Source organism: Sciurus carolinensis, chromosome 1 (genome assembly GCF_902686445.1).
Source record: "Sciurus carolinensis chromosome 1, mSciCar1.2, whole genome shotgun sequence".
Classification (NCBI taxonomy): Eukaryota; Metazoa; Chordata; class Mammalia; order Rodentia; family Sciuridae; genus Sciurus; species Sciurus carolinensis.
In genome coordinates, this window is record NC_062213.1 from 63,845,318 (window position 1) to 63,870,800 (window position 25,483).

General features: G+C 36.1%; 1 protein-coding gene across 9 annotated transcripts in view; it reads left to right on the plus strand.

Moving 5' to 3' along the window:
- Positions 1-25,483, plus strand: part of Eya1 (EYA transcriptional coactivator and phosphatase 1) — a 313,994-nt gene that overhangs the window by 198,105 nt on the left and 90,406 nt on the right. For 6 of the 9 annotated variants that reach the window (XM_047552207.1, XM_047552267.1, XM_047552252.1 and 3 more), the window contains 5 exons: positions 1,492-1,561; positions 1,879-2,024; positions 5,835-5,972; positions 23,751-23,833; positions 24,223-24,409. In XM_047552207.1, the coding sequence (XP_047408163.1) occupies positions 1,492-1,561; positions 1,879-2,024; positions 5,835-5,972; positions 23,751-23,833; positions 24,223-24,409 (624 nt within the window). The remainder of the gene's footprint in view (positions 1-1,491; positions 1,562-1,878; positions 2,025-5,834; positions 5,973-23,750; positions 23,834-24,222; positions 24,410-25,483) is intronic. The other 3 variants (XM_047552224.1, XM_047552216.1, XM_047552230.1) reach the window with 3 other exon arrangements.

Below are 25,483 nucleotides of genomic sequence, written 5' to 3' on the forward strand. Positions count from 1 at the left end.
TGCAGAATCTTGTATGGTGCCTGGAACTGAGTAGTGATTCATTATGTGCCAGAAGAGACCAAGGATGGGGGAGGACAACAGCTGGATTGTCCTGCCATCTCTGCTGTATAGACTCACTCTGTCTCTGCCAAGCTGACAGCCAGATGGTGGAGGTCTGGCAGTTGGCAAGAGTAAGACTGATCTAGATCTGTCCTATTGTCCCTGGGTTAGGCCTTGTTTGTTTTGCTTGTGAGGGATTATTTATAGATACCGAGATTCTAGTCCAACTCTACTACTGTCCTCCTAAACACAAGCTGGGGAATTAAATGTGGGCCATAAATGCACTGATGTGGCAACATGAAAAATACATAAAACTTTAAGTGCATGGAAGCTTATGAAAGAGTTTCACTGTAGAATATGTTTAATAAATAAGAGACTCTGAAGACAGTGACTATTAGTGGAAGAAGAAATAAACATACATGTTATAATAATTGCACACAAAAAATATCTGTCTTAGCCAGGTAAAAATTAGAGAGTTTTTGGGGGGGAAAGTATGTATACACACATAAATGTAAATATGTGTGCATGGTTTCATATATAGATGCATACACATAACAGTAAATATGTAGATTGTTCTTACTTACAACAAGAAGGGCTGGGAATTTCTAATTTAAGGGCTTGTGCTAGTTAAAATGGATTTTTGCCTCTGTAGTTCAGAAAGAGTATGAAAACATTTAAAGGTTCAGTGCACTTTGGAAATACATTGAATCAAGTAAATCTGATTAAAAGAAATTAGGTTCTGCTCGAATGCTTAAATACCTCTTTAAGGAAAGAAAAAAAAAGTTTTTTGCTTGAACATTGAAGTTGAATACATATATCTAAAAGGCAAAGAAACACACGGATCAGCACAAGAAAATACAGGCTTAGCCTGCAACTTGAGAAATTTAAAATAGAGGAATGCATTTTTACTGAAAAACATTGCTAAATCAATGCAGGCAAATGAAGATCTATCCTATTTCTACTCACCTGAGAGAAGATTATACCACATTTCTTGGTAATACAGGCTCAGGTTTGTGTGTTCCCATTGAGCACAGACAATAGACCTTTTGCTTTCCTGCCCAACCCCGCAATTCAGCTTGGTACCTCCCCTTCCAGTGTGTTCTTCCAGAGAGTAGCCAGGACTTTGTGTACCATTAAAGTATTGCCCCTGTGAGAACCATCACAGCATGCAGATGGGTATTTGAGACTGTGACTATGTTTTCTAAGAGTTCAGTTAAAATTAGTGACTTAACATCAGTTCTTATGGCTTCCTTTGTGTAGTTTAATTTTCTGTTAGATCTAACCATGTGAAATTGCCATTTTTGCAGGTCACAGGGGTCCACTATCTGAAATTTCATGTGGTGAAGCCATAGTTCAAAATATATCAATGTTTTCTATGTGGTTTTTTTTTTTTTTTTTTTTTTTTTTTCTTCTGCTTTTTTCTTGGATTATTGTGTATTTTTTCCCCCTCAGCAATCGGGAGCAGCAGCTTCAGCCCAAGACCAACTCACCAGTTCTCTCCACCACAAATTTATCCTTCCAAGTAAGATGTATTTTCTCTTAATAAATAATTTTCTGAGTAGACTTTTATTTCATTGCAAGTCATGTCTGTGCCCATATTACATCTTAAGTGAAATGAAAGTGTGTTTCAAGGAAACTTAAATATATTTATGCAAATTTATTTCTGAGCATCACCTATTAGAGACACTGGAGTTTTTCAGTGCTTAGTCTATTATATTTGAAATGGTTCTTTAAGATACATGCTTTAACTGGAATTTGTGATGTGGTTGTTAATTGGTTACTTTGCATGTTTTCATCTAATGCATGGGCTTTCTATTTTCTGTCATTTCTGACAAATAGCAGACCATACCCACATATTCTCCCTACCCCTTCCTCACAAACTATGGCTGCATATGGGCAAACACAGTTTACCACAGGAATGCAGCAAGCTACAGCCTACGCTACCTACCCACAGCCAGGACAGCCCTACGGACTTTCCTCCTATGGTGAGTAGTCCTGCCATTGTCATTGTGGTTTCTAGTGGCATTCTTTTGTTTTTGAGAGATATGTAAAGATTTGTCAGTCATGGGCCACTTTAGAAAGTGTCCCTTTTGGTGTCTCAGTTCTTAATACAGTGGTTTCTAGTGAGCATGGTGAGAACTAGTGACTTCTTATCTTGAGGTCAGAGGTGGTGAACAGATTGTGTGGCTCAATATAGGCCCTCTTGCTTGCCTTTTCCTGCACTGATATCTCAGCTCTGAATTTGCCATCTGAGCCCTTGGCTCTGGAATCCAAAGTATTTTTGAGCATATTTGTGATAAAACTTCTGAGAATGAAGTCTTTTGGGGTAAAGATCCATTTCCTATTTATCAGATGTCCACCTACCTTTAGGGAACTACACAAGGAATTCAACAAACTCTTGCTCTAACTTGGGGGTGGTTGTGTTATCAAATTTCAGCATTATCAAACATTACAAAAAGGGATCTATGTATCACCTCCTGGACTGCACTTTGAAGAGGCAAATCAGGAAGCACTTAAAGTTCACATGGTCATTTGTTCCTTCCCACCTGGAGATTATCTTTATCTTGGTGTAATTTAACTCAATTGTTACAGGGTCAACACCTGTAAATTAAAAATAAATCCAGCCAAATCCCAAAGTTCAACTTAAAAAAACCTTCAAGTTTTAAAATACCTCTTCTTCCATTGAGTCACAATTATTAAATCCAAATATATGAATTACTGCATTTTATTAAGAAAAAATAAACTGGTGATCAAGAAAAAGTAGATGGACATTAGAGAAAGAACTAGAAGAATAATTCTGTTCTTGGTGAATTATGTATACATTATATCTATATTGAAATATATATATATATGCACCATTTTTCTTATTATAATTCTTCTAGTATTATTGTTTTATAACACTTTTTCTTCAGTATTCTGAAAGAATTGATGCTCTTTTAAAGCATTTCATTTATAATTAGAAAGTAAGTTACTTTATTCCTTTTAATTCTCTTTACCTCAAATTGAACATATATAAATTTCTTATAATATATATAGAAATAAAAGTCTAAATAATATATAACTTCAACTTTTGTAGTTTTGTTACAAAACTATCCAAGCTTGGACTGAGGATGTGGCTCAGTGGTTAGGTGCCCCCTGGGTTCAATCCCCAGTACCAAAAAAAAAAAAAAAAAAAAAAAACTATCCAAGCTGAATGTTATTTATTTAGGTGTTTTTAAAGCAGACTTCAGAAGCAGCCTTAAGATAGGTTTTCTAAAATCATCTTTCATTTTCATAACTTATTCAGAGTTCCTCATAACATTAAATATAGATCAAATTTATCTGTAATTTTCTTTTAAACTACTCTTGGGATAAAAGGGAAAAAAAGGTCTGTGGTTTGAATTGTGCAGCTTTTATTCTGTGATAAGAATCAAGGCAATCTCCAGTTTATATGCTCAACCTTAAAAGATGATTATTTGAAGTGCAAATGTACTTTTCAGCACACACAGTACTAAAGTACTGTCCACCTACCAGTGTTCCCATGGGAAGTCATTGTGTCACTACTTTGGCTGCCAGCCTCAAGCTTCCTGTCTCATTTCTCCTCCCCATGCAGTTGGGCTAGGGGCTGAACATCCTTCTCTGCCAATTTCCAGGCTGTGGGGCAGGATCTACTTCCATTCTAAACCATTAAATGAATGGTGGTGTTGTCTGAGAGTTATTCCAGGAGGGTTAAATGAGCACAGGGTGAGATGAGAAGAGAATCAGAACTAGCAGAATGAGAATGGGGGTTTTAATGAGACAAGTGGGGATGGGAGGAAGCGAGAGTAAGGTTCAGTGGTAAGGCTTTAGTGGCAGAGGTTTTGCATGATTATTAGTCTCCTGGACATAGATCTCAATCCTACCATTTCCCCACCTGCTTTTTTTATTCATTTTGGGCCTTGGGTGCAAGGATGCTCATCTGAATTTTGTGACCCAGGGATTCTGTTTGTCTTGGGCTGGGGCATAGAACAATATGGCAGGCACCCTTCTCCCCTTTGACTGATCCATCAAGGAAGAGCACATAGTTTAGAGTTTTCATTGCTATTACTCAAGGTCCAGATAATCTTAAAATTTTGACTTTCTCTAAGGATCTATACCCCTTTATTTTTTAGATAAACATGTTAAAAATAACCCCTAGAAGATAGGCATAAATTTTTGTAGTGAAAATAATAGATCAGTGGAGAAGAACACTTCATTCTGTTGTCGGCTGGATCTGCTTAGAATCTACCATGGAAATGAGTTTGAGACCTTGTGAGTATAAGTTACATAGATTGATCTGACCGTGGTTGTTTTCTACCTCTTCCTGCTTTTCTATAGCTGTTCTGATCACAAAGTATCCCACCCTGAACCTCCAGGCCAGAAACAGATGTAGCAGGTGAAGGCTCGAAGCAGATCAGGACAGCCTTAAGTAGAGAGAGAAGGGGGAAGTCCCTACTGGTGACATCATGGAAAGAAAGGGAGTTTCTAGAGTCATCAAGCCACCTGTCTTGGACCGGTGTTTTTCCAGGGATCATTTACATGTATGAGTTATTAATTGGTTTGGAATTGCTTATACAGGGAAAATCACATTTTTAAGAAATGTTAACTTTGTGCTAAGCCTTAAATGTAAAGGTCATCATGACGTACTCAAAGATACTCCAGAATTAGAGGCGGCTCTCTCATCCAAGAGTCAGATATCTTCCACTGCCTTTGGCAATTACCTAACTTCATTCTACTGATGAAATTCCCCTAAAATGGAAATAAACAGTAAGACTACTGTGTATTCTAGATCCTAAAGATATCATTTATCTTAAGTGCAAAGTAAAATTACTGAAAAATGTGACTTCTCTTGGCAGGAATGTTCCTCTCCTCCCTCTGTGGGAATTAAGGACAGTTGTTAACTTTCATGACTCTTTAATTATGATTCAGAGCTGAACCCTAAACCTCAATGCTGCCAAGTCCCTAAAATGAGGGTGCCAGCCTGGTGCTGTGGGAAGTATTTGGAGACCACAAATACATTATTTTATATGACTATATAAAAATACAGATTTGTTTTTATGTAATTATGTAAAAAAGTGTACTTTACATTCTGAAGAATTATATTTGAATATTTGAAAATAGACAAGAAGGGAAGTCCTGGTCAACTTCATTTGTTTATAAATTGCTCTGCTGTTTTACAGGATTCAGTTCTTTAGTACGCTCCTTCCTTTCTGGTGGGGTCTAGATATTCAGGAGAAGGTTTTCACCCTTGCTGCTTAGTTCTATACCCAGCACTGATTGCGTCCTCTGACTTCAAAATGAGTTGTGCACTAGCATCAGCTTTGTGGTAGAACAAGTAAAAGAAAAAAGAAAGGAAAAGGGGGGAAAAGAAAAAAACCACTGTGAATCACTTTTTAGGAAAAAAGAAAAGAACAAAACTTATTTTGAGTTAACATAGTAAATTTGGACTAGTCTGCCTAACATTTAATTATAGCTATTTCTTGGCTATGAAAGAGATGATCAACTCTTACAAAAAAGAAGTATAGAAATGATATTCCTGTAGTTATATTTTATAGAAAATTGGATGCAGGAAAATGAGATCCACGTGAATAGGCATTCAGGCATTCAAGTTGGTTATCATCTTAGGTTTTTAAGGATTGAATTTCTTCTTTATGACTTTTGCTGTAAGCACATATACCATTTATTACTGAGATCAGATGGGAGAGGATTTGTGACTACACAGTTGTGGGAGTGTGTTTTTGTGTGTTTACCAGCTTCGGAAAACAAACAGATCGATAAGCTGTCACTAACTGATTTAGGTGCATTGTGGGCAGGCATCAAGACTGAAGGAGGATTGTCACAGTCTCAGTCACCTGGACAGACAGGATTCCTCAGCTATGGCACAGGCTTTGGTACCCCACAACCTGGACAGGCTCCGTACAGCTACCAGATGCAAGGTCTGTATACATCCTGACGCTGCTGCTTCCCTTCACCCCATGGCTGATGACTAGTGTCTACAGCACAGTCTGAGGCACCAGGTAGATAGGGGAGGATGATGGCAAGTGGGCTGGGCTCAGAGGCAGGATACCCACCTCTAGTTCGCATCTTCACTTACCCATTACGCCCAAATTTCCTTATTTGTATCATTAAGAGGTGAGACTGAATGATCTGCGAGGTTCTTTTGTAAAGCTCAAAAAATTTTTATGGCGTTTTCTGCCTTTATGTCTTCTATCAACTAAAAAAAAAAAAATGGAATGAAAATTTTTAAAAAGTCAACCTTGTAAGAGGTCGTGGTGTGGTATAAACTAAAATTCTTGCACTTGATGTTATCTGCCAACTTTTCTAAAAGGGCTGTGTTTCTTCATTTTTATGATGGGAAGGGGTTGGGGAGCAGCAGTCACATCTCTAGAAACTGTATGTGATATGTGTTGACTTAATCATTTACCAAAAACCAGGAGATCATAGTTATGGCTGCCCAGATCTTCAAAACAATGCTTCCAAGAACCAGCCGGTAGGCTCTGTTTTTGAAGCTGTAGACAAAACATAATATAAGTGCAAATCAAATGGAATGACAGCTCAAGTCCATGTTCTCAAAGCTCTTTTTCAAGAATACATAGACCTGACTTGTAATTAGCAGATTATTATCATGCAAATACATTTATAGCATGCTTGAGAATAGGTCTCACATAATTTAAATGTTCTCTGAATAGCTTGTTTTTACTAAAGATCAATTTAATAAACCCCCTAATAGTGCTCAGCCATAGTTGAGTTAAATTCCTGATAAACTTTTTTTGATGGGGTTCTTTATGTAGTTTTTATCTTTTTGTATATTTTATTCTTTATTACACTAATGATATCTGTTTATTGCAGATAAATTAGAAAATACAGAGAAGTAAAAATAATTACAATTGTATCACATGTTATAATTTTGTTACATATTTTTCTAGGTATACAATAATAGAGCCACGTTGTATAATATTTTGCAATCTGTTTTTGGTAACAAATACATTGCAAACATCTTTGAACATCAGTAGGTTCTTTTCTATAGTATCATTTTAATGACTACATGGTATTAATAGATGTTTAAATAGTCCTCTATTGGACATCTAGAACAATGCTATGCATCTGGTCTTATTTCTTTCTTTTCATTAAGCTTATGTGTGGAATTTCTAGGCAAATAATTTTTATATCCTGTTAGGGATTTCTTATATATTTATGCATGAAAAGACTGCATATTAGACGCATACATTGGATGATATCTAACTTTGAAAAATTGTCATCTTGGTAGGTACAAAATTTTGCTATTGTTTTTATATGCATTTTTTTTAAACAGTGGAGGAAAACGTTTTTTCTTGTGTGGTGATGTTCATCTTCATCTTATTATTTCTCAATATTTTTTAGTATATGCTACATTTTCTAAATTTATTTTTTATCTAATACTTAAAGATTGTACATATTAGCGGGGTACCGTGTAATATTTTGATGGATGATGTTTAAATCATGTTAAACATATTTATCTCCTCAAACACTTATCATTTATCATTTAATTTTCAAAATCCTTTCTTCTAGTTTTTTGAAATGTACAGTACATTATTGTTACCTACATTCACCCTACTGTGTAATAGCACACCTGAGCTACTTCTATCTAACTGTAACTAAGTACTTACCTTTGATCAACTTTCCCCCATCTTTTCCCCAGTCCTATCCTCCATGGCCTCTGATAGCCACCATTCCACTCTCAACTTCTATGAGATCAACCTCTTTAAATACCACAGATGAGAGAGATCATGCAGTATTGTCTTTCTACGCCTGACTTTTTTTTTTTTTCTTAACATATGATCTCCCTTTCCATCCATGATGTTGCAAATGTCTGAATTCCATTCTTTCTATGTCTGAGTAGTATTCCGTCATGTACATGTGCCACATTTTCTTTATCCATTTATCAGCTGGTGGTCACATAAATTGTTTCCATTTCTTGGCTAATGTGAACCAGGCTGCAGTGAACCTGAGAGCACTGATATCTCTTCAATGTACTGATTTCAGTTTCTTTGACTATATATCCAGTAGTGGGATTGCTGGTCTTATGATAACTCTATTTTTAATAGTCTTTGAAAAACCTTCATACTCTTCTTTATAAAGGCTATGCTAATGTTCATTCTCACTGACAGTGTGCAAGGGTTCCCTTTTCTCTCTGTCTTCATCAGCACATATAATCTTTAGTCTTTTGAAAATAGCCTTTAATTCTCGGGTGAGATGATACCTCATAGTGGTTTTAATTTGCATTTCCCTGATGATTAGTGATGTTAAGCACTTTTTCATGTCATTTTCCATGATCACTTTTTATACTGTTTTATACATTTATTTTTAGTTTACCATTTTAAAATGAAAAATTAAAAAAAAAATTTCAGTTTTTTTTTCATTGTACAGTAAGCTAGAGTTGTATAGGGCAAGATTCATTAAACTTTTCACATTTGGTTTTGCTTTTGGTATGAGAAGGCCTGCACTACAAATTTTGATATTTTCAGTGGCTATAAAATAAAACTGTCTTATAACAGATAGCATTTATTGTTAGAAGGATGCTCCTTATGTGCCAGATTCTAAAACTTTTGAGCTGCCATGGAAAAGAACTTTATTTCTATACATGCTGAATATCAATTGAGTGAAGGCTGAAAAGAACAGTGATGGAGAAATTTTGTTAATGAATTTAACAGTCTTGGGCTCTAGTAATGAAAGGGATCATGAGACAGACAAGGTCTTTTTACTGGTAGAACTTTCATGCTTGTCAAGAAGAGAGATAGTAGGTAAGCAACCAAATAAATTATACCATCGTAGATTCTTCCAGGAGCTATGGGGGAAATAAACAGGACACCATAGTGGGCCCCATTGTCCCCTAGGCCTCTAGGCCTCCTAAAGTTAAGGCAGCAGATGAAGTTGCCCTCCCAGAACAGAGGTACCCAATGACTGGTTCCTGGGCCTGAGTCCATCTGCAGCCTCTGGATACCAGTCCGCCACGAACTAAATGCAGAAATGGAGAGTTAGCATTTAAAACTTTTCAGTTAGTTGTTAGTAAATTTTTATTTGTTAAACCAAATATTTTTTTAAAAAATGGGACTTGTATTCTATCTTTGTGGGAGTTTCATCCTTTTAGTAATGTATTATTATTGTACTTTGCTCCATTGTCAGTTCTAAAGGATTGGGGTAGGGGGAGAAAGCTGATCCTTATCTGGGATAGATTGAGAAGTACAGGTTGAGAACTCTTCTCTGAAAATACTTGAGACCAGAAGTGTTTTGGATTTCGGAGTTTTTTGAAATATTTGCATGTGCATAATGAGATATCATGGAGTTGGCACCCAAGTCTAAACATGAAATTCGTTGTTTTATGTTCACCTTCTATACATAGGATGAGAGTAATTTTGTATAATCTTTTTAGCATACCTGTGTTTTGATTGTGACCCATCATACAACATCAGATAAGGAATTTTCTATTTGTGTCATGTTGGCACTCAAAAGGGTATAGATTTTGGACCTGTTTGAATTTTAGATTTTCAGATTAGGAACGCTTAACCTGTATTGAACTTGAGAGTTACTTTTTCATCCAGCTCATCTCCCAGATTAAAGACTCATGCAGCCAAGACACTTCATAAACGAACAGACCAGCTGTCCGAATATAGCACAGTGCTAGAGTGGAATGGAAATGAAGGAGGGGAAGAGAAACTTAATTTGGAAGGGAAAAAAAATCTGTTTTGAAAAGAAATAGGGACATGTGTAGAAAATGAGGCACTGCTTTTATACTTATAGGTTTTGTTGTATCTGGGCATATTGGATAGTGCATTAAAACATTTTGTGTTTTTTTTTTTTCTTGTGCATCCTCTATTTGAATCTATTTGAATGACCTTTCCAGTGGGATTTTAAAACTCATTTTTTGTAACTGAGGTATTATTTTATATGGATGTTTCTAAGATGGTTTATTCATTCAATTTGGGATTATTGGATATAATGACTTCTGCATATCAAACCATATGATAATATGTTATTCAGCTTGAAACTTATCTTGCATATACGACAATAGATAAATGTATACAGAAATTCTAATATGTACTCTTAAGTGCATTGTGAAAAATACTTTGCCATTATTCAGCGATTTTTGTGTGTCTAGTTGTGGAAGTCTGTTGGCCTTGGAGCATCTTTTCAATACATGTTTTTTCAATACAGTGATTCCTTTAAGGTCTAAAATTATTTTAAAATATCCTCTAATTCTGTTAAGCCTAAATGAATAACAGTGACTTGTACATACAGCTGGAATCCTGGATGACAACATATACATTTTAGTATATTTCTGCCTAACCTTTTCTCCAGGAAGATCTTTAAAATATAAGGTGTGATGATTAGATCCTTAGAGATTCAGCTTCTAGGATTTAATAGTAATAGAATTTCATAATAAAAGGAGAAATATTCTAGTAGCCTGGGTGACTCAAGCAAACTGCAGTATGATGTGTGAGCCTCCCTGTGTGCTGTGCTGATGGATTTAAAGCATGTGATGATGACCTCTTTGGTGCTGTCAGACTTACAAGGAGTGGTCTGAAGACATGGAAGGCTTGTGCCCTGGGAACTGTAGAGTTCTACAGCTTGACTGCCCGTCAGTGGTTCAGCCTTTGCCTTCTTGTGGGTCTCCAGCATGAGACCTGACTTCTTTACCTCTCCATCTCTCATCTCACATGCAGAGATGACACCTACTGCCACTGTTTAGTGTTCAGTTGAACTGAGATTTATCTTTGTTAATCAATCTGACCAATACGTGGTACTTAGTGAGAATTCAAATAGTTGTTTCCATTCTTACTGTTCTCATTGTGGTGATGATGTGATTACTATTACTATGAGTATTATTTTTAGTTACTGTAGTTTAACTTTCTGGGTTAACTTCAGATCAGGAAGCACTACCTCCTTCCTATTTCCCAAGTGGCAGGAGGTAGGGGGGCGGAGAGAGAGAGAGAGAGAGAGAAAGAGAGAGAGAGAGAGGAAGGGGGAGAGGGAGAGGGTGTGTTCACATACATGTGTATGAAATATTATAATTCTAATATGTATAGTAAAAATAAAAAATATATATTTAAAAATTTTTACCAACAAAGAGAACTTAAAGAACCCCATAACCAAATAAGCACAGAACAAAAAAGCAAAACAAAATAAAGAAAAAAGAACCAGATCTAACTAGAACCAATTTTCTGTCATAGAAAGAAAATTGCTGTCAACAAAGGTCAGACTTTTTGTACATTATACAAAAAAAAAAAAAAAAAAAGGATAGAAATAAGAGGAAGCAGCCAAGGGCACAAAGAAGAAAATCAAAAGAGAAGTCTGCACTGGAAAGAGTGGTGATGGGGTGTTGATGGGTGGGAATAGTGGGGAGCACGAGGAGCTATTGACAGAGAAGTAACTTGGCTCTGCAGTGTGGGAAAGAAAGAGCATCAGCCATGTCCCTGTACCGCAGTCATTTTTGCAGTCACATTTCTACTTTGAGTACAAGCAATAAATGGATAGAAAGAAGGGGCAATAGCAGCTTAAGTATCAAATTGTTTAGCTTAGAAGATTAGGGAGGAAGATGGGAAGGAATATGAAGCTCTGCTCTCTAGAGGGGGAAAACTCCATTCACAAACAGCAAAATAACAGCAGATATTTATTGAATACTTCTTATAAGCCAGGGGCTGTTTTAATTATTTCACAAATATTTCATCTTTATAACTCTGAACAATGACTTTATACTATATGAACCTGAAAATTCTGAAGAATACATAGAAGTGGCGATTCATTGAGTTTGTATAACATTCATTTTATACAGGTTGGCCACTCAGAATCAAGCTGGGGAGTGGTTTAACTTGACCAAGTCTGCCATGTTGTACCATATACCCAAATACAGTAGGCTCTTATGGTAAATAACAAAATACAAATGTAGTTGCATACGGTGTTTGTATGTTCTGAAGGGCAGACTGCTCAGTAAAACTGAGACACTGCATTATGCATTAGCTTTAAAACTAAGAAAAAAACAGCTCATGGAGCTCTAGAAATAGTTTTTAGAGAACTCATTTCCTAGCACTGTCTGTGCTCGGACACTTTCACTGCCCTTAAACCCCAGATTTAATTGGCTGTTTGTGGTCATTTTGCCACTGTGGAGCTTCAAGAGCTGGGCCATCCTTATTTGGTGCCCTCATTTTGTCCAGATGATCCTTCTGGACCCTTCTTCTCCAACATTCAATACTTCTGTTGTGGCAGACAGACTTCTATGAAACTGGTACATGCCCCTTTAAGCCAAACAAAGATCATGTTTTCGTTTTGCATGTACTAACCCAAAAATCCCATGAAATAAAACCCCAGTGATTAGGAAATCTGATTGTTTTCACCTTTGCTGCAAGATCACTGAAAAATTCTCTTTCTACTTTGATTATTTTGTACATCCAGGGAAAGATTAGAAATTGAAGTTCAGCTGAGAAAAATAAAGATTTTCTTGTTCAAATGTAACTATAGAGTTTACCCTGAAGAAGTGAAATTCTTTTTGACTTCTTATTCCCCAGTATTCACCTTAGTGTTTCTGGGAGAAGGTCTGTAATGGTCTGAGCACCTTTTCTTCCACGTAGCCTTGGTAGACCTTTTGTAGATGAGCTACGTGAAGGGATGGGAGTGGAGGGAGAGGGTATTTATAGACCCCTGAGTCAGTAGTGCAGAAAACAAAGTGTGTTAGTCAGCTTTTTTGTTGCTGTGACAAGAATTCCTGACTAGAACAACTTAGAGGTGGAATGATTTATTTTGGCTTATGGTTTCAGAGGATTCGGTCCATGGTCAGTTAGCTCCAAGGCAGGAACAAGGCAGAAGGGCATGGCAGAGGAAAACTGCTCAGCTCATGGCAGCCAAGAAACAGAAAGAAAGAGAGAGAGAGACAAGGGTGCGGGTGGGGGGCTAGGAGCAAGATATAGTCCCCAAAGGCTTGTTCCCAGTGACCTACTTTCTTCAACTATACCCTACCTCCTAGTAATTCATCCAACTGTCAATGGATTAATCCAACAAATGGATTAGTCCACTGATGAGGTAGGAGCCTGTTTGATCCAATCATTGTTTAAAAGCCCCACCTCTGAACCTTGATACATTGGGAACCATGCTTCCAACACATGAGCTTTGGGGGAACATTCCAGATTCAAACCATAACACACAGTGGTTTTAATGCTGTTCACTATTCAAAGGGCACTGACAGCAGATCAAAGTGGGTGCTAAGTATGAATGTGCATGGGTGCTGTACACTTGCATGCCTATACATACATATACAAGGGAAGAAAAATCACCTAGGAGAAACTGCTTTAGCCTCTGATTTACTGACTCATTTCAAAGACTGTCTGCTCAGTGTCTCATAAACAGTCTTTATTCTCTTTTTATGTAAAAGAGGCAACTGACTTGAAATCAAACTTTTAATTACGATTTTATTTTCAAAAGCACAAATGTATTTAGAAGAGCAAACTTCTCTTCTAAATTCAGGGGAGAATGCAGGCTATCTCACGAGGAAGGTGTCTTTTGGGAACACATTCAAGGGAGAATGTGGGTCATCTTGAGAGTGAGATACCTTTGTGGGTAAAGTAAGGGATGCACATCCAAGAATGTGGGCTATCTCCAGAGGGAGAGACAGCATAGTAGCAATTCTTTAAAATGCAAGTTCTGGAACTATCACTGGCATCACTATCCACTTAAACCCCACATACCAGATAGACTGGTAGTTCCATCTAGTACAGAAAGCAATAAACTCTTTTCATAATGATAGTTCTGAGACATGTGAGGAATATGAAATTTTGCTTAGCAATCTGTTGGAGATAAGGAAATGTGTGCACTTGCAAAAATTTTCACAAACATAATTAAAATTAAGTCATGTCACTTAACTGATTAAGGCTCAGCTTTGAAGAAAATCCAGCTTTCCATAATAACTTGTTCTATCAATTCTAGGCTGCTGAAGTATCGGCCATCTTCATATTTTTATCTCCAGTATTTAGTATCACTGTGTCTAAAACCAACGTTTGTTAGCAGATAGATTGCTCAATCTATACCTCAGTGAACATTAGAAATGAAGATTCATAAAGACTCTTGTGATCTTCATTTGAGGAAATGAATTTTGAATTTAGCAGAATAAAAATTTCAGTTAATTTTTTTTGTGACAATATATTCAGAGCAATCTTCCCATGTTCACATTAGCAGATAGAGAGCTAGCTGGTGGCATCACAGAACCATCACATGGAGGTACAGAGTGCCTCTCTATTTTATTGCCCCCAAATAGCAGTGACGATATGGGATATTCCTGACATTCTACCCTTGGGTAGGTGTCAGGATTTGCTGTGATAGGGGGAGGGGCTACACAGATGTACATGTACTAAACTCAGGCTGTGGAAACTGCTTTGTTTATTTTCGTAGGCTTTATTGCTTTCAAAGAGAAAAAAATAACACAAATCTAACTCCCTCTTTGGATATAATGTTTGTTCTGCTAAAGAGATTGGGGTTCAAGCTAGTGAGGGGAAACAATAAATCAGTTCAGGGGTTTGGGAGGGGTACATGGGAGGGCACATGAGTTAACCACTACCCACACCTCACCCACGCCTGGCTCATGATGTAGTGAGAATGATCTGAGGAGCCTCACCCTTGTGTCCTTTGATCTCATCTATAGCTTTTCAAATATATAGCTGAACTGTTTTTGTTAGTCATTTAGAACCTCCAAATTGCCTAACAAAATGTACTGTTAAATTTAAAAATTTTTTCACTATCTACAGAAATGGTATTTTTTTAAATAGAATTATTTCAACATAGTTTTAGGAAAATATATGGTAAACCTCTTTTATAATCTGCTATGATACAGCTTTTGAGATTTGTGCTTTCTGGCATAAAATGACATGATAGGGTTGGAACTGGAGAAGAGCTATTGTTGCCTTCAGTGGTGTTCAAATATTACCCTTAATTGCTTTGCCAGTCTATTCATATTTATTTTTATTTTATAGATCTTGACTTTGATTTTTTTTAAAAAAAGTAACAACCTATTTCAGTTCTTTTGGCATCTCATTATTTCAAGTGTTGAAAATTATATATAAATCTTTTTCACACTCATTTGTGCCCAATATCAATTTTAATGTCTCCGTGAGTTGTTTTTAGTTAAAATATACAGAAATATTATCAAGAAAGATAAATGTAAAAGCCTTACAATCTTTATTACCCAAGTTAAAAATTCTCTTTGAAATAGCTGGATAAAAAGCGAAGGCTGGTCCTTTAAGATCCATCTTATACAGAAGGGGACAAACCCTGGTTTTCAATAGCCCATCTGGCCCTCTGAGGCTTTTCCCCAGGGATCGGTACTAACTTCTGCCACATAGATCGCACCCGATGATGGACATAGCCCATGGCAAAGAGGCCAGGGAAGGAAAGCAAATGGACCTCTGTGAAAATACACGAGGGACAGACGGCATCCTGCTTGCCAAATAAGTGCTAGAAAATGCTCTGAAACATGGGAAGCACAGACAAGCCCCAGCAGGTTCCAGCATTCTTAGGTTGACTGGGATTCTGGCTTTTAATGTGAGTCCTTGTTCTTTGTGAAGTAGACCTTTGACCTACATGTTACTCTGCTTTTAAAAAAAAAAAAAAGTTTTATTTTTTTTTTTTAAAGTTACAGCTGGGCAATGTTCTCAAAGTTGAGTCACATAAAAAACATTGATTTAATATCTTATGTTAAAAATCAACACAGGCTATTTTCTTCTTAACTATGAAAAAGTAGAAATGTATTGATAAAATTGGGAGGTTGTTTTTAAATTGCAGTTGCTTAGCAGCTACAGAACTGGGTGGTTCATACAGAATCTTCTAGTGAGACTGTTTCTCGTTTGTTATGGTTGACAAGGCTGCTACCCTTTTGATGGTGACAAGAAGAAAGCAAAATCTTGTGACACTATTCCTGGGTAACTTGATATAATTTGCTTTTAACTTCACTAGCCTAAAAAGGAGTTACAGTGAAGTTCTTTTTAGAAATTAAATAGTTTGATTCCACATTTGTTTATTAAATTTTTTTGTGGGGGGGGGATTACTAGGGATTAATTGAATCCAGTGGCACTTAACCCCTGAGCCACATCCCCATCCCTTTTTAAAAAAATAGTTTACTTAGAGTCAGGGTTTTGCTGAACCAGTTACTCAGGGCCTTACTAAGTTGCTGGAGCTGGCTTTGAACACATGATCCTCCTGCCTCAGCCTCCTGAGTCACTGATTTATTAAAATTCTTAGGTGCCATTGTCTCTATTCCTAGTGTATCTGTGATTTTACTTTTATGTAACCAAGAGTAATCCTAATTCTTATAATATCAAATTCCCTTTCAATATTAATGATTCAGAATGTCTGAAAGATAGAAGTGGCATGGTAGTTTAGAAACTAGCAACCTGAATACAGAGGCTGTGTGCAAGGAAATTCTCATCCTGTGCACTTCTGGAATGAAAGTAAGGATCTGACTCACCTATCTCATGAGGTGATATTGGAAATAACCTAAGATGACAGATGTGAAAATATCAAAATATAAATCCCACAAACAGGATGTGAACCAAAGCAGTTTTAAGGGGGGGGAAAAAAAAAAAAAAAAAAAAGGCAAAGCTAGGTGCATCACACTTTCTGACTTCAAAATACATTACAAAACTGTAGTAACCAAAACAGCATGGTACTGGCATAAAAACACAGAGATGTATGAAACAGAAAAGCAAACCCAGAAATACATGCACACACCGTATACCACATAGCCAACTGATTTTCAGCAAAGGTGACAAGAATACATATTGGAAAGAGGACAGTTTTTCAATAAGTGGTGGTGGGAAAATTGATACCCACATGCAAAATAATGAAACTACACCCCATCTCTCACCATATATGAAAATCAGCTCAAAATGGATCAGAAACGTATGATGTTATTGCATTCTGAATTTGAATATTTTCGTATGCAAGCAAGACTCTTATTTTCATACTTATGCCACAAATATCTGGGTAAAGAGCCTCTTAGACTGCGACCTCACTGTAAGAAAGATCTGCATTCTGTATTCTGATAGCTGGATCAACATTCAGTTAGGATGTCCATTGTGGTTGTGAAGTCATCTCTGGCTCTAGTGGTACTTAAACCTAAAATCAGTGAGATTTTATGAGCTATTAAATATCCATAATACTTAATCCATTTAAAATTTTATTCTGGAGAGTCCTCTTCCAGAGGATGCTTATAGGTTCTGCATTTAATTTTCTTTACATAATTTTAATCTAATATTATGATTAGTTTGTTTTTTCTTTATCTATTTTTATTATTTTAATTATACAAATTTATGGAATACCTAAATAATTATTGAACAATAGTGTGCTATTTTGATATATGTATACAGTGTGTAATGGTATCATTTGATTTTTAAAAGATAACCCTTTGTATAAAATTGAGTTTAAAAGAAACCAGAAATTTTCTTTTAAAAAAGCATATTTTCCAGATATTATTTGAAAAGTAAGCTCAGTCATTATTTATTGTTTCCCTCTTTTGTTAAATTGCCGAGCAAGGTAGTTGACGATTTTTTCTCTCTTGATATCTTTTGTGAGCCTTAAAGTTACCCTTCCAAACTGACTATGACCACCCTCCCCCACCGTATTAAAAAAACAATAAACAAAAAAACAATAAACAAAAAAACAGGCAGTAGAAAGGTCTCCTGTACCTACATCTGATCCTTTAGGATCGTAGTATTCTCATTCAACCCTTCAGTTATTTAACCACACTGGATCGAATTCTAAAGCAACCATTCTGTCTCCTTGAGCCTAGATGAAGCCCTTCAACACAAGTCAGACTTGGTTTATCCATCTCTGTGTGAGGCAGATAGGGTAAGTATAACAAATGAATTTAAGGGCTTAGGGTTAGAATGAAAACAAGACTAAGGAGAACTTTGTATAGCACTGGTCTAATGAAGATGTCAATTGTGTGGTATCAATTATTCGTGAGCTGGGGTTCTCAGAAGATAAAATCCATACAGTCACGGGAGGCTTATTGGGAAGACAGGACTTGAGCTAGACCTGAAGGATGGTCCCTTCTGGGGACTGACAGAAGTGTGCAGTAAGAAAAGTGAGACTAAGGTGAGTTTTCAGGAAAGCATGACCACATCCTGAGTTCATGAAGTGGCCTTACATGGGAGCTTAGGAAACAGCCTGGTTAGTATTTTCTCTTCTGCACCACCACCCCCAGCTCTCCACCCCAAGCCCAGCCCTCCTCAGGCCCAGATTAACATGTGCATCCTTGAATTTACAATATCTCTCCCTCCCATCTTTAAAAGGAGAATCAGAAGCATAACATTTCCTGTGTCCCAGGATACTAATACTAACATGCTGAACTTTCAGATCTTTGGATTTTTCCATTAAAGAATGTCATTTATTTTCCTGAACTTTTTTTCTTAAACAAATGATTGAGAAACTTCCATGGCCCACCTTCAGACTCCCTCCCCATTTTCCGTAAACCTTTCCCTCTCTGATCATCTTGTGATAGAGGACCTCAGGAGTACACTTCTTGCCCTTTTCTGTGAAGCCTGTCTTCCTTCCTAGTCTAACCTGGTGTCTTCACACCCTTCATATGGTGCCCAAGGAGGTGATGCAAGTTATTGTTTCTTTGTGTTGTTTTCATGACTTGGTGGAATTTTTAAGGTTTCCTGAGGAATGAACTTTGTTTTGGTCTCCAAGCTCTAGAGTATTCATCCCTGTAGAGCGCCAGTCATTGCCATTGATGGAAATAACCTGGAAAGTTTGTTTTTGTGATTAGAAACACATAACCTATCCACTCATAGTATAGAAATTGTCTACTTTAAAAAGAGGCCAATGGAAGAAAAGAAAATGTCTTTTAGAGATGATCTGAAGAGATTTTTTAAAGTGTTTTAGAAATGTCTCCACTCTATGCCCTCCCAAAAGTATGGCTATGTTTGTTCTAATAGTGAATTAGTGCATACGATTGATTGATTGATTGATTGATTGTACTGGGAATTAAACCCAGGGCCTCACACATGCTAGGCAAGTGCTCTACCACTGAACTACATCCCCAGCCCAGATTGTCATTTTAACTACTAGGTTAGAAGGTATTCCTTCTCCTCTTCTGCATTGAGCATAAGTTAATTTAAGACTCTTCCAATAATTACTGGGGAATTCTTTCTACCTTGGGGAATTTTTATGATTTCACGTGACATAAAAATATCAAATGTTTTATCACAGGATATTTCTGCTGTTTGTCATTTATCTGGATTTGATATTTCACATAAAATCATTTGTGTCTAGGAAGGAAAATACTTGTATATTATTTTGCTAAAGGAATTCTTAACATTAAGCCTGATTCTATGACCTTAAGTTAAAATTGAAGACTCTTGTAAGTCCAACAGAGACTCTCAGGAAATGGATCCTCTTGTCCTGTCTCCCCTATAGCATCCAGGTTTGGGTCTGGTGTACAACAGTCTTCTACACAAATGTGCTTCTTGCTGGCTGCATAGGGTGGGTGGCGGGCTTAGAAGCCTGTGCTTTGCAGCCTTCCTGAGGGCATGGTCATTGCTATTTTGCCTTTGCTTTTGGGCATTCTAGACTTTAGTGCAACCAGTGCTGGCACTGAAGTCTATTGGAGCAACTGTCCCAGTGGGAACTTTTTCTTCACATTATCTTCATATCAGCTCAAGATCCCCAAATGCCTCACACAGAAACTCTGAGAGACTTCTTCTCTGACTTCTCAAAGACATTTTGTGTGTGTGCATAAAGAAAGCTTATACTTGTTGCATGTTTTTGAAGTACTTCCTAAAACATCTACTGAAATTGGTACTAAAACAGGCACTGGAGAGAGGCCTGGGTAAGTGCCTTTCAACAAGTAACATCTGTTAACTTGGAAGCCATTTGTCAGCTATATTTCGAATGTGTTGGCTTAAAAAAAAAAGAATTATAAGAAAAAAAAATCCTTGCAATATACAGTAGCAATTAGGTGCTTCCACTCTGGAGCCAAATGGCCTCAGATTGAATCCCACATCTGCTTATAACCTTGAGCAGTTTTTGCATCTGTAAAATAGAGAATGAGCAGATCTACTTTGTGGTGTTTGTGTGGGTGTTGGGTGGTTTAAGGAATTATCAAGCAATAACAAGTAAAGAATACTTTATTTGGGCTCAGTGTCAGCACTCAGAAATGTTTAAGTTTTGTTATTATGACTTCTATTTTTCTTTTAATATACATATATAGTATAATATATGTACATAATATATTGTATAATATATAATATGTACATAATTTATGGTATAATACATATGTATATAATATCCCTTATACACACATATGTGTAGTATGTATTGCCCATGTTGGATTATGAAGTTCAGTAGAAGTTAGCCAGATTTGACAGGAGGAAGTAGGAGCCGTAAGAGTAGCTTTAGAAGAACTGCATGGTGGTTCACTAGTGTTAGGTTGGAATGTGTATCTGGGGAGGGGGTGGGTTGCTAGAAAGAGATCAAATAAGTCCAAAAGATAAATAGAGACCAGACCAGCTAAAACCTAATAAATAAGCCCTAGTAAGGAGTTTGACTTTTATCCTGGGGGCAAACCAGGAGCCACGAAAGGTTACTTTTTTAAGTAGGGGAGTGACAGGATCAGTCATGCACATTAGGGAAAGATTCTACTACTTTTGCAGAGGATGAGCTAGCGAGGGCTGGAGGATGGGAAGGAAACCAGTAATTGAGACTGTGGACAAAATCTAATACTGGTAGCCTGGACTAAGTGAGCCGCTCCGTTCGCCTAAGTCCTATGTGGAGGCAGGTAGAGCAGCCCTACAAATTTGATTCTGGTGGTGAAAAACTAAAATGGCCTGAGCCCGATTCTCTAGTAGGTATGCTTCTCCCTAAAGCAAGTGAGATCCTTTTGGAAGTTGCATTAAGCCCCTGAGGCCACTGGGGTGCCATTAAACTTCTGCTTCTGCACACTAAATGGAATGGAATCTCAGCCTGAACTCAGCCAGTAAATGAATATAACTTATGTTGAATTCCAGCTAATGTACAGTCTTAGAAGTAGCATTAGTCTGGAAAGTCACTTGGGTGCCATTTGAAGTACTGAACTGTGATTTACTTGGTCATACCCTAGTGGTCCATATGTGCCAATATAGCTTCCATGGTCTTTTCTACTTAGTTCCAAGGAATAACTTATGGAATGAAAACATCCATTTTGAAAACACATTTTCTATATCTTATTAATTTTCTTGGTGAATAGGGATTATTGAGATCAGTATTTATTGCTCAAAAATGTGTCATTTAAATAAAAGTAGCAAGTCATAACCTAAAAATGTGTAGTTTAAATGAAAGTAACAGGTCATAACCTGAAGTAATTTTTCCTATCAAGTACATATAATAGCTAAAGTTAAAAAAGCATACCCTTATCCAAAAGAAATTTCAATTTTATTTCACAAGGAATTCATAAATTCCCATTATGTATAAATTTGCTTTATATATGATGTCATTATTAATAAATTATTCTCTGATATACAAATATTTAAGGAGTCATATGCCCATGAAGTGTAATGTTAAAGAAAAACAAAATAAAATGATATCATCCTGTTAAGTCCTGTGAGGTCCCAGTCCATGTCATGGTCACATTTTTATTCCCAAGAAATCATCACTATGGGTCTGATATTTAATATAGTTTTTGATAGGTATGTGATTGTCACATGAGCTTACTATGGAAGATTGTCTATTGGGGTCCTGCTGTTTGTGTTGGATTATTAGTACTGTGAGAACTCTCTTTTGTCTGAGATAGGTAGTCTGGGGACTTTGAACAATAAATGTACAAGTAAAGAAGCCTCAAATTTGAGTCTGTGCGATAACTAAACTTGAAACTATCTTAGAAATATTTTTCTTTCTTAATAAAAATAACTGTTCCTAGGATCAGACTTTCAAAGTTCATAGATGCTTAATAAGTAAATAGGAAAATAGATATGCAAAGAGCTTAAGTTATACCTATCTAATTTGAGGAAGTAAAAAGAAGGAAAAAAATACATGAATATGGTAAAGAATTTGAGAAATGGTCACTGGAACACATAATAACAGTGCCTAATATCTGTAATAGAATGTTCATTGGGCTTTCTAAAACATTATTTGATGTTTACAAACCATCGTTTGCAGATAAGGAAATTGTATCTTAGAGTGATTAGGTGACTTGTCCAAAGTACACATAGCTCACAAGTTATGAAACCAAAACTCTAATCTGTGTTTTCTGACTCTTGAGTCAGAATATAAATGTTCAGTAGCCAGTAAATAATTGGAATATACCAACTACAATGTTTTATACCTAAATCCACCAGTAAATAACAAGAGCATATCAAAGACTTCCTCCTTGATCTGTCCACACACATATTGCCTATCCCACTAATTTGTGATAAATACTTAGTTTATTTTTAAAAAATGACTTTTATTTCTGATTGCAGAAGGAGCACAGGTTCTGAGTAGGAAAATTTGAAGTGTACAGTGGCTTAGTGATCTTACACAACCATGGATGGAATCTTTTAGAGATAATGTGAGATTTTAGTGCTCTTAAATCATTTTACTCTCTAAGAAGGATTTTAAAACAAGATCACTCAAAGTATTTTCTGTCATTTAGTTTTTACTTTCACAAAAGAATAAAGAAAATTTTGCCATGTTATTAAACATCATTGACAGCTTCATACTATTTTGTTTTCTGAATAACATTATTAAGCACATTTTCTGTGTTTTGTTCTTAAAAACAACACTGAAGAACATCTTTGCCAACTATCTCTGAATAAATCCCAAATCTCTTTTTCTCAGAATAAATTTCTGGCAGTAAAATTGCTGGGTTAAATGGTCTACAAAATTTTTTAGTCATTGCCAGACAGAAAATTTTTGCCTATTTAAATCCCCGTTTTGTAGATTAATACCTTTTATGTACAGTTGCTAATTCCTGATCTTTGCAGAAATCTTTGCCAAAAGCATTATCGAAAATAGCATATTTTTGTTTTGTACAATTTAGCATTTGATAGTAAATAATGTGAAAAGGAGATTAAGATTTGCTTTTAGGTTGTGTCCTACACAATGTCTGCTTTTTATTGTTGAACAATTTGGACATTCAGCATATAGAATGCTACTTTCACAGCAGCACATGTAATAGACAAAACCCTGAGCTGTTCCTCTTTGATCTTCATTGTTTCAAATTCTTCAAGTGTTGTCATTCATGCTTCTGTGAAACGTAATAATGAAATAGCTTTCTCTGTAGACCATTATAATGGACCATATAATAATGACATATGAAAACATGTTAAGTCCTTGAAAATAGCCCCAGAGTTTCTGAGTTAGCAAGAATCTGAAAGAACACCTAATTAGATCCCTTCATGTTACTTTATGAATATTTATGTAAAGGTCTAAAAAATCTTGCTACATTTACAAATTGAAATGGAAAATTCAGTGTCTGATATTTTTGCACATGTGTATAGTTTTGTCCTTAGTTTATGCAAGTTACTCATGGACTCAAAAATTGCAGCTTCTTCACTATTTAATTCTTTGTTATATGGTGACCATGATCAACCCTTATAAGAAAATTTTATTCATGGCAATGGATTCTAGTGTCAAAGCTCAAATAATCTCCCAACTCTGCCTTACCTAAATGGTATTTTTCAGTAGTCACATTTTTCTACATAGTTTAGTAAGCTATATTTCTTTTCATTTTGTTTTAGGTAGCAGTTTTACAACATCATCAGGATTATATACAGGAAATAATTCACTCACAAATTCCTCTGGATTTAACAGTTCACAGCAGGTAACTTAAAAAGCCAGTTCAACTTCTGGAATATTTTTAAATACAACATGATTTTATTATATAAAGAAAGATCTGTTTATTATTAAACTGCAAGATCTTTCCAAAGCTTTTTAATAGTTTTTTTTTTTTTCTTTAAAAAAATCTCTTTAGCTGTCTCTTTTGGTATGTCATTTGGTTTTCACATTGTTTTAATTTTGTAAGTACTGCATCATAGAAAATATATGAAGAATGTATAAAATCTCACCTAAAATTTACAAGTCTGAACTCTTGGAAGAAGGTGTGCTTGCTATTATGAAGTCAGAAAAGACAGAATAACATTTATAATTGTACTTTGAATATAAGGAATTAAGAATTTTGACAGATCATTCTTGTGTGTTTTAATTTGGTAGGACTATCCATCTTATCCCAGTTTTGGCCAGGGTCAGTATGCACAGTATTATAACAGCTCGCCATATCCAGCGCATTATATGACAAGCAGCAACACCAGCCCGACGACGCCATCCACCAATGCCACTTACCAGCTTCAGGAACCTCCATCGGGCATCACGAGTCAAGCTGTCACTGATCCCACAGCAGGTAATTATGTGCATTTCATTTGTCCTGCGGGCTATATTTTCCATGCCTTAAATGCATTTTTCTACATTCATGTACTCGTGCATTGGTTGTATGGTTTTGGCAAGTTTCAGCAAAGACTAAAGATAAACAAAATTATACACATGTGCAAAAATATCATCATCATGGGTTTAACTATTTGTATTTCCTTGAAAATTTTAATATAAAGTATGAAAACTTCAAAAGCACATGAAATAGATATTTTATTCATTTTTAAATACAATCAGCATTCAGGATTTTGTGTATATATACATAAAGCTTTTTAGACTTATAATTTGAAATATTTGGCTATAATTATAAATAAATACAATTTGTTGATACCACATATAGAATATGAAAATAAATGACATTCCCTTGAATTTAATGTTTATCCTAATAAAATATTTAGTGTTTTTCATCAACGTAATACATTTGCTAAAGCTTCAAAAGACAATTAGTATCAAAGGGATGATCATGGAAGCCACAGACCCCCTCCTCAGCCCTTCTCTACTCGGGGTGTTTCATGAGCCTGATAACAGTGTGCTTGAGTGTAGGCAATGTTCATAGTTCTGCACAACCCTTCAGAGGCTTCAGGAAATTTCCCTACATGGAATCCTTGATATTTCCCCCTCCGTTGGTGTATTTTTTTAAATAACTCTTAATGTCATATGCTTAATTTTCTGAACTGTTCTTCAACTATATTTCTTACATTTTCTCTCATCCTTCTCACCTCCTTGTCTTAACTTTTTAAAAAAGGTGGTCATTCGTTTTGTGGAGTATGAGATAAGCTATTATGCTCAAAAAGTCAGAATTTTTTCCTCTTGCCATATTCCCAGAGCTAGAAATGCTTCATTGCTACACGTCAGATTTCAATGATCTTACATGGAAAGACTTGTCCCTAACCCTAGGGAGCTAATTCTAGCTGGTTATCTTAACTCATGAAAAAAAGTGTTCTATGTTACAGATGCTAATTTAACTTATGACTATGGGATTGTTTTGTAAGTGTTAATAGATTCTCCTCTAAAAAAGTGTTCTGTGTTCTACCTTTTCTCTCTCTTT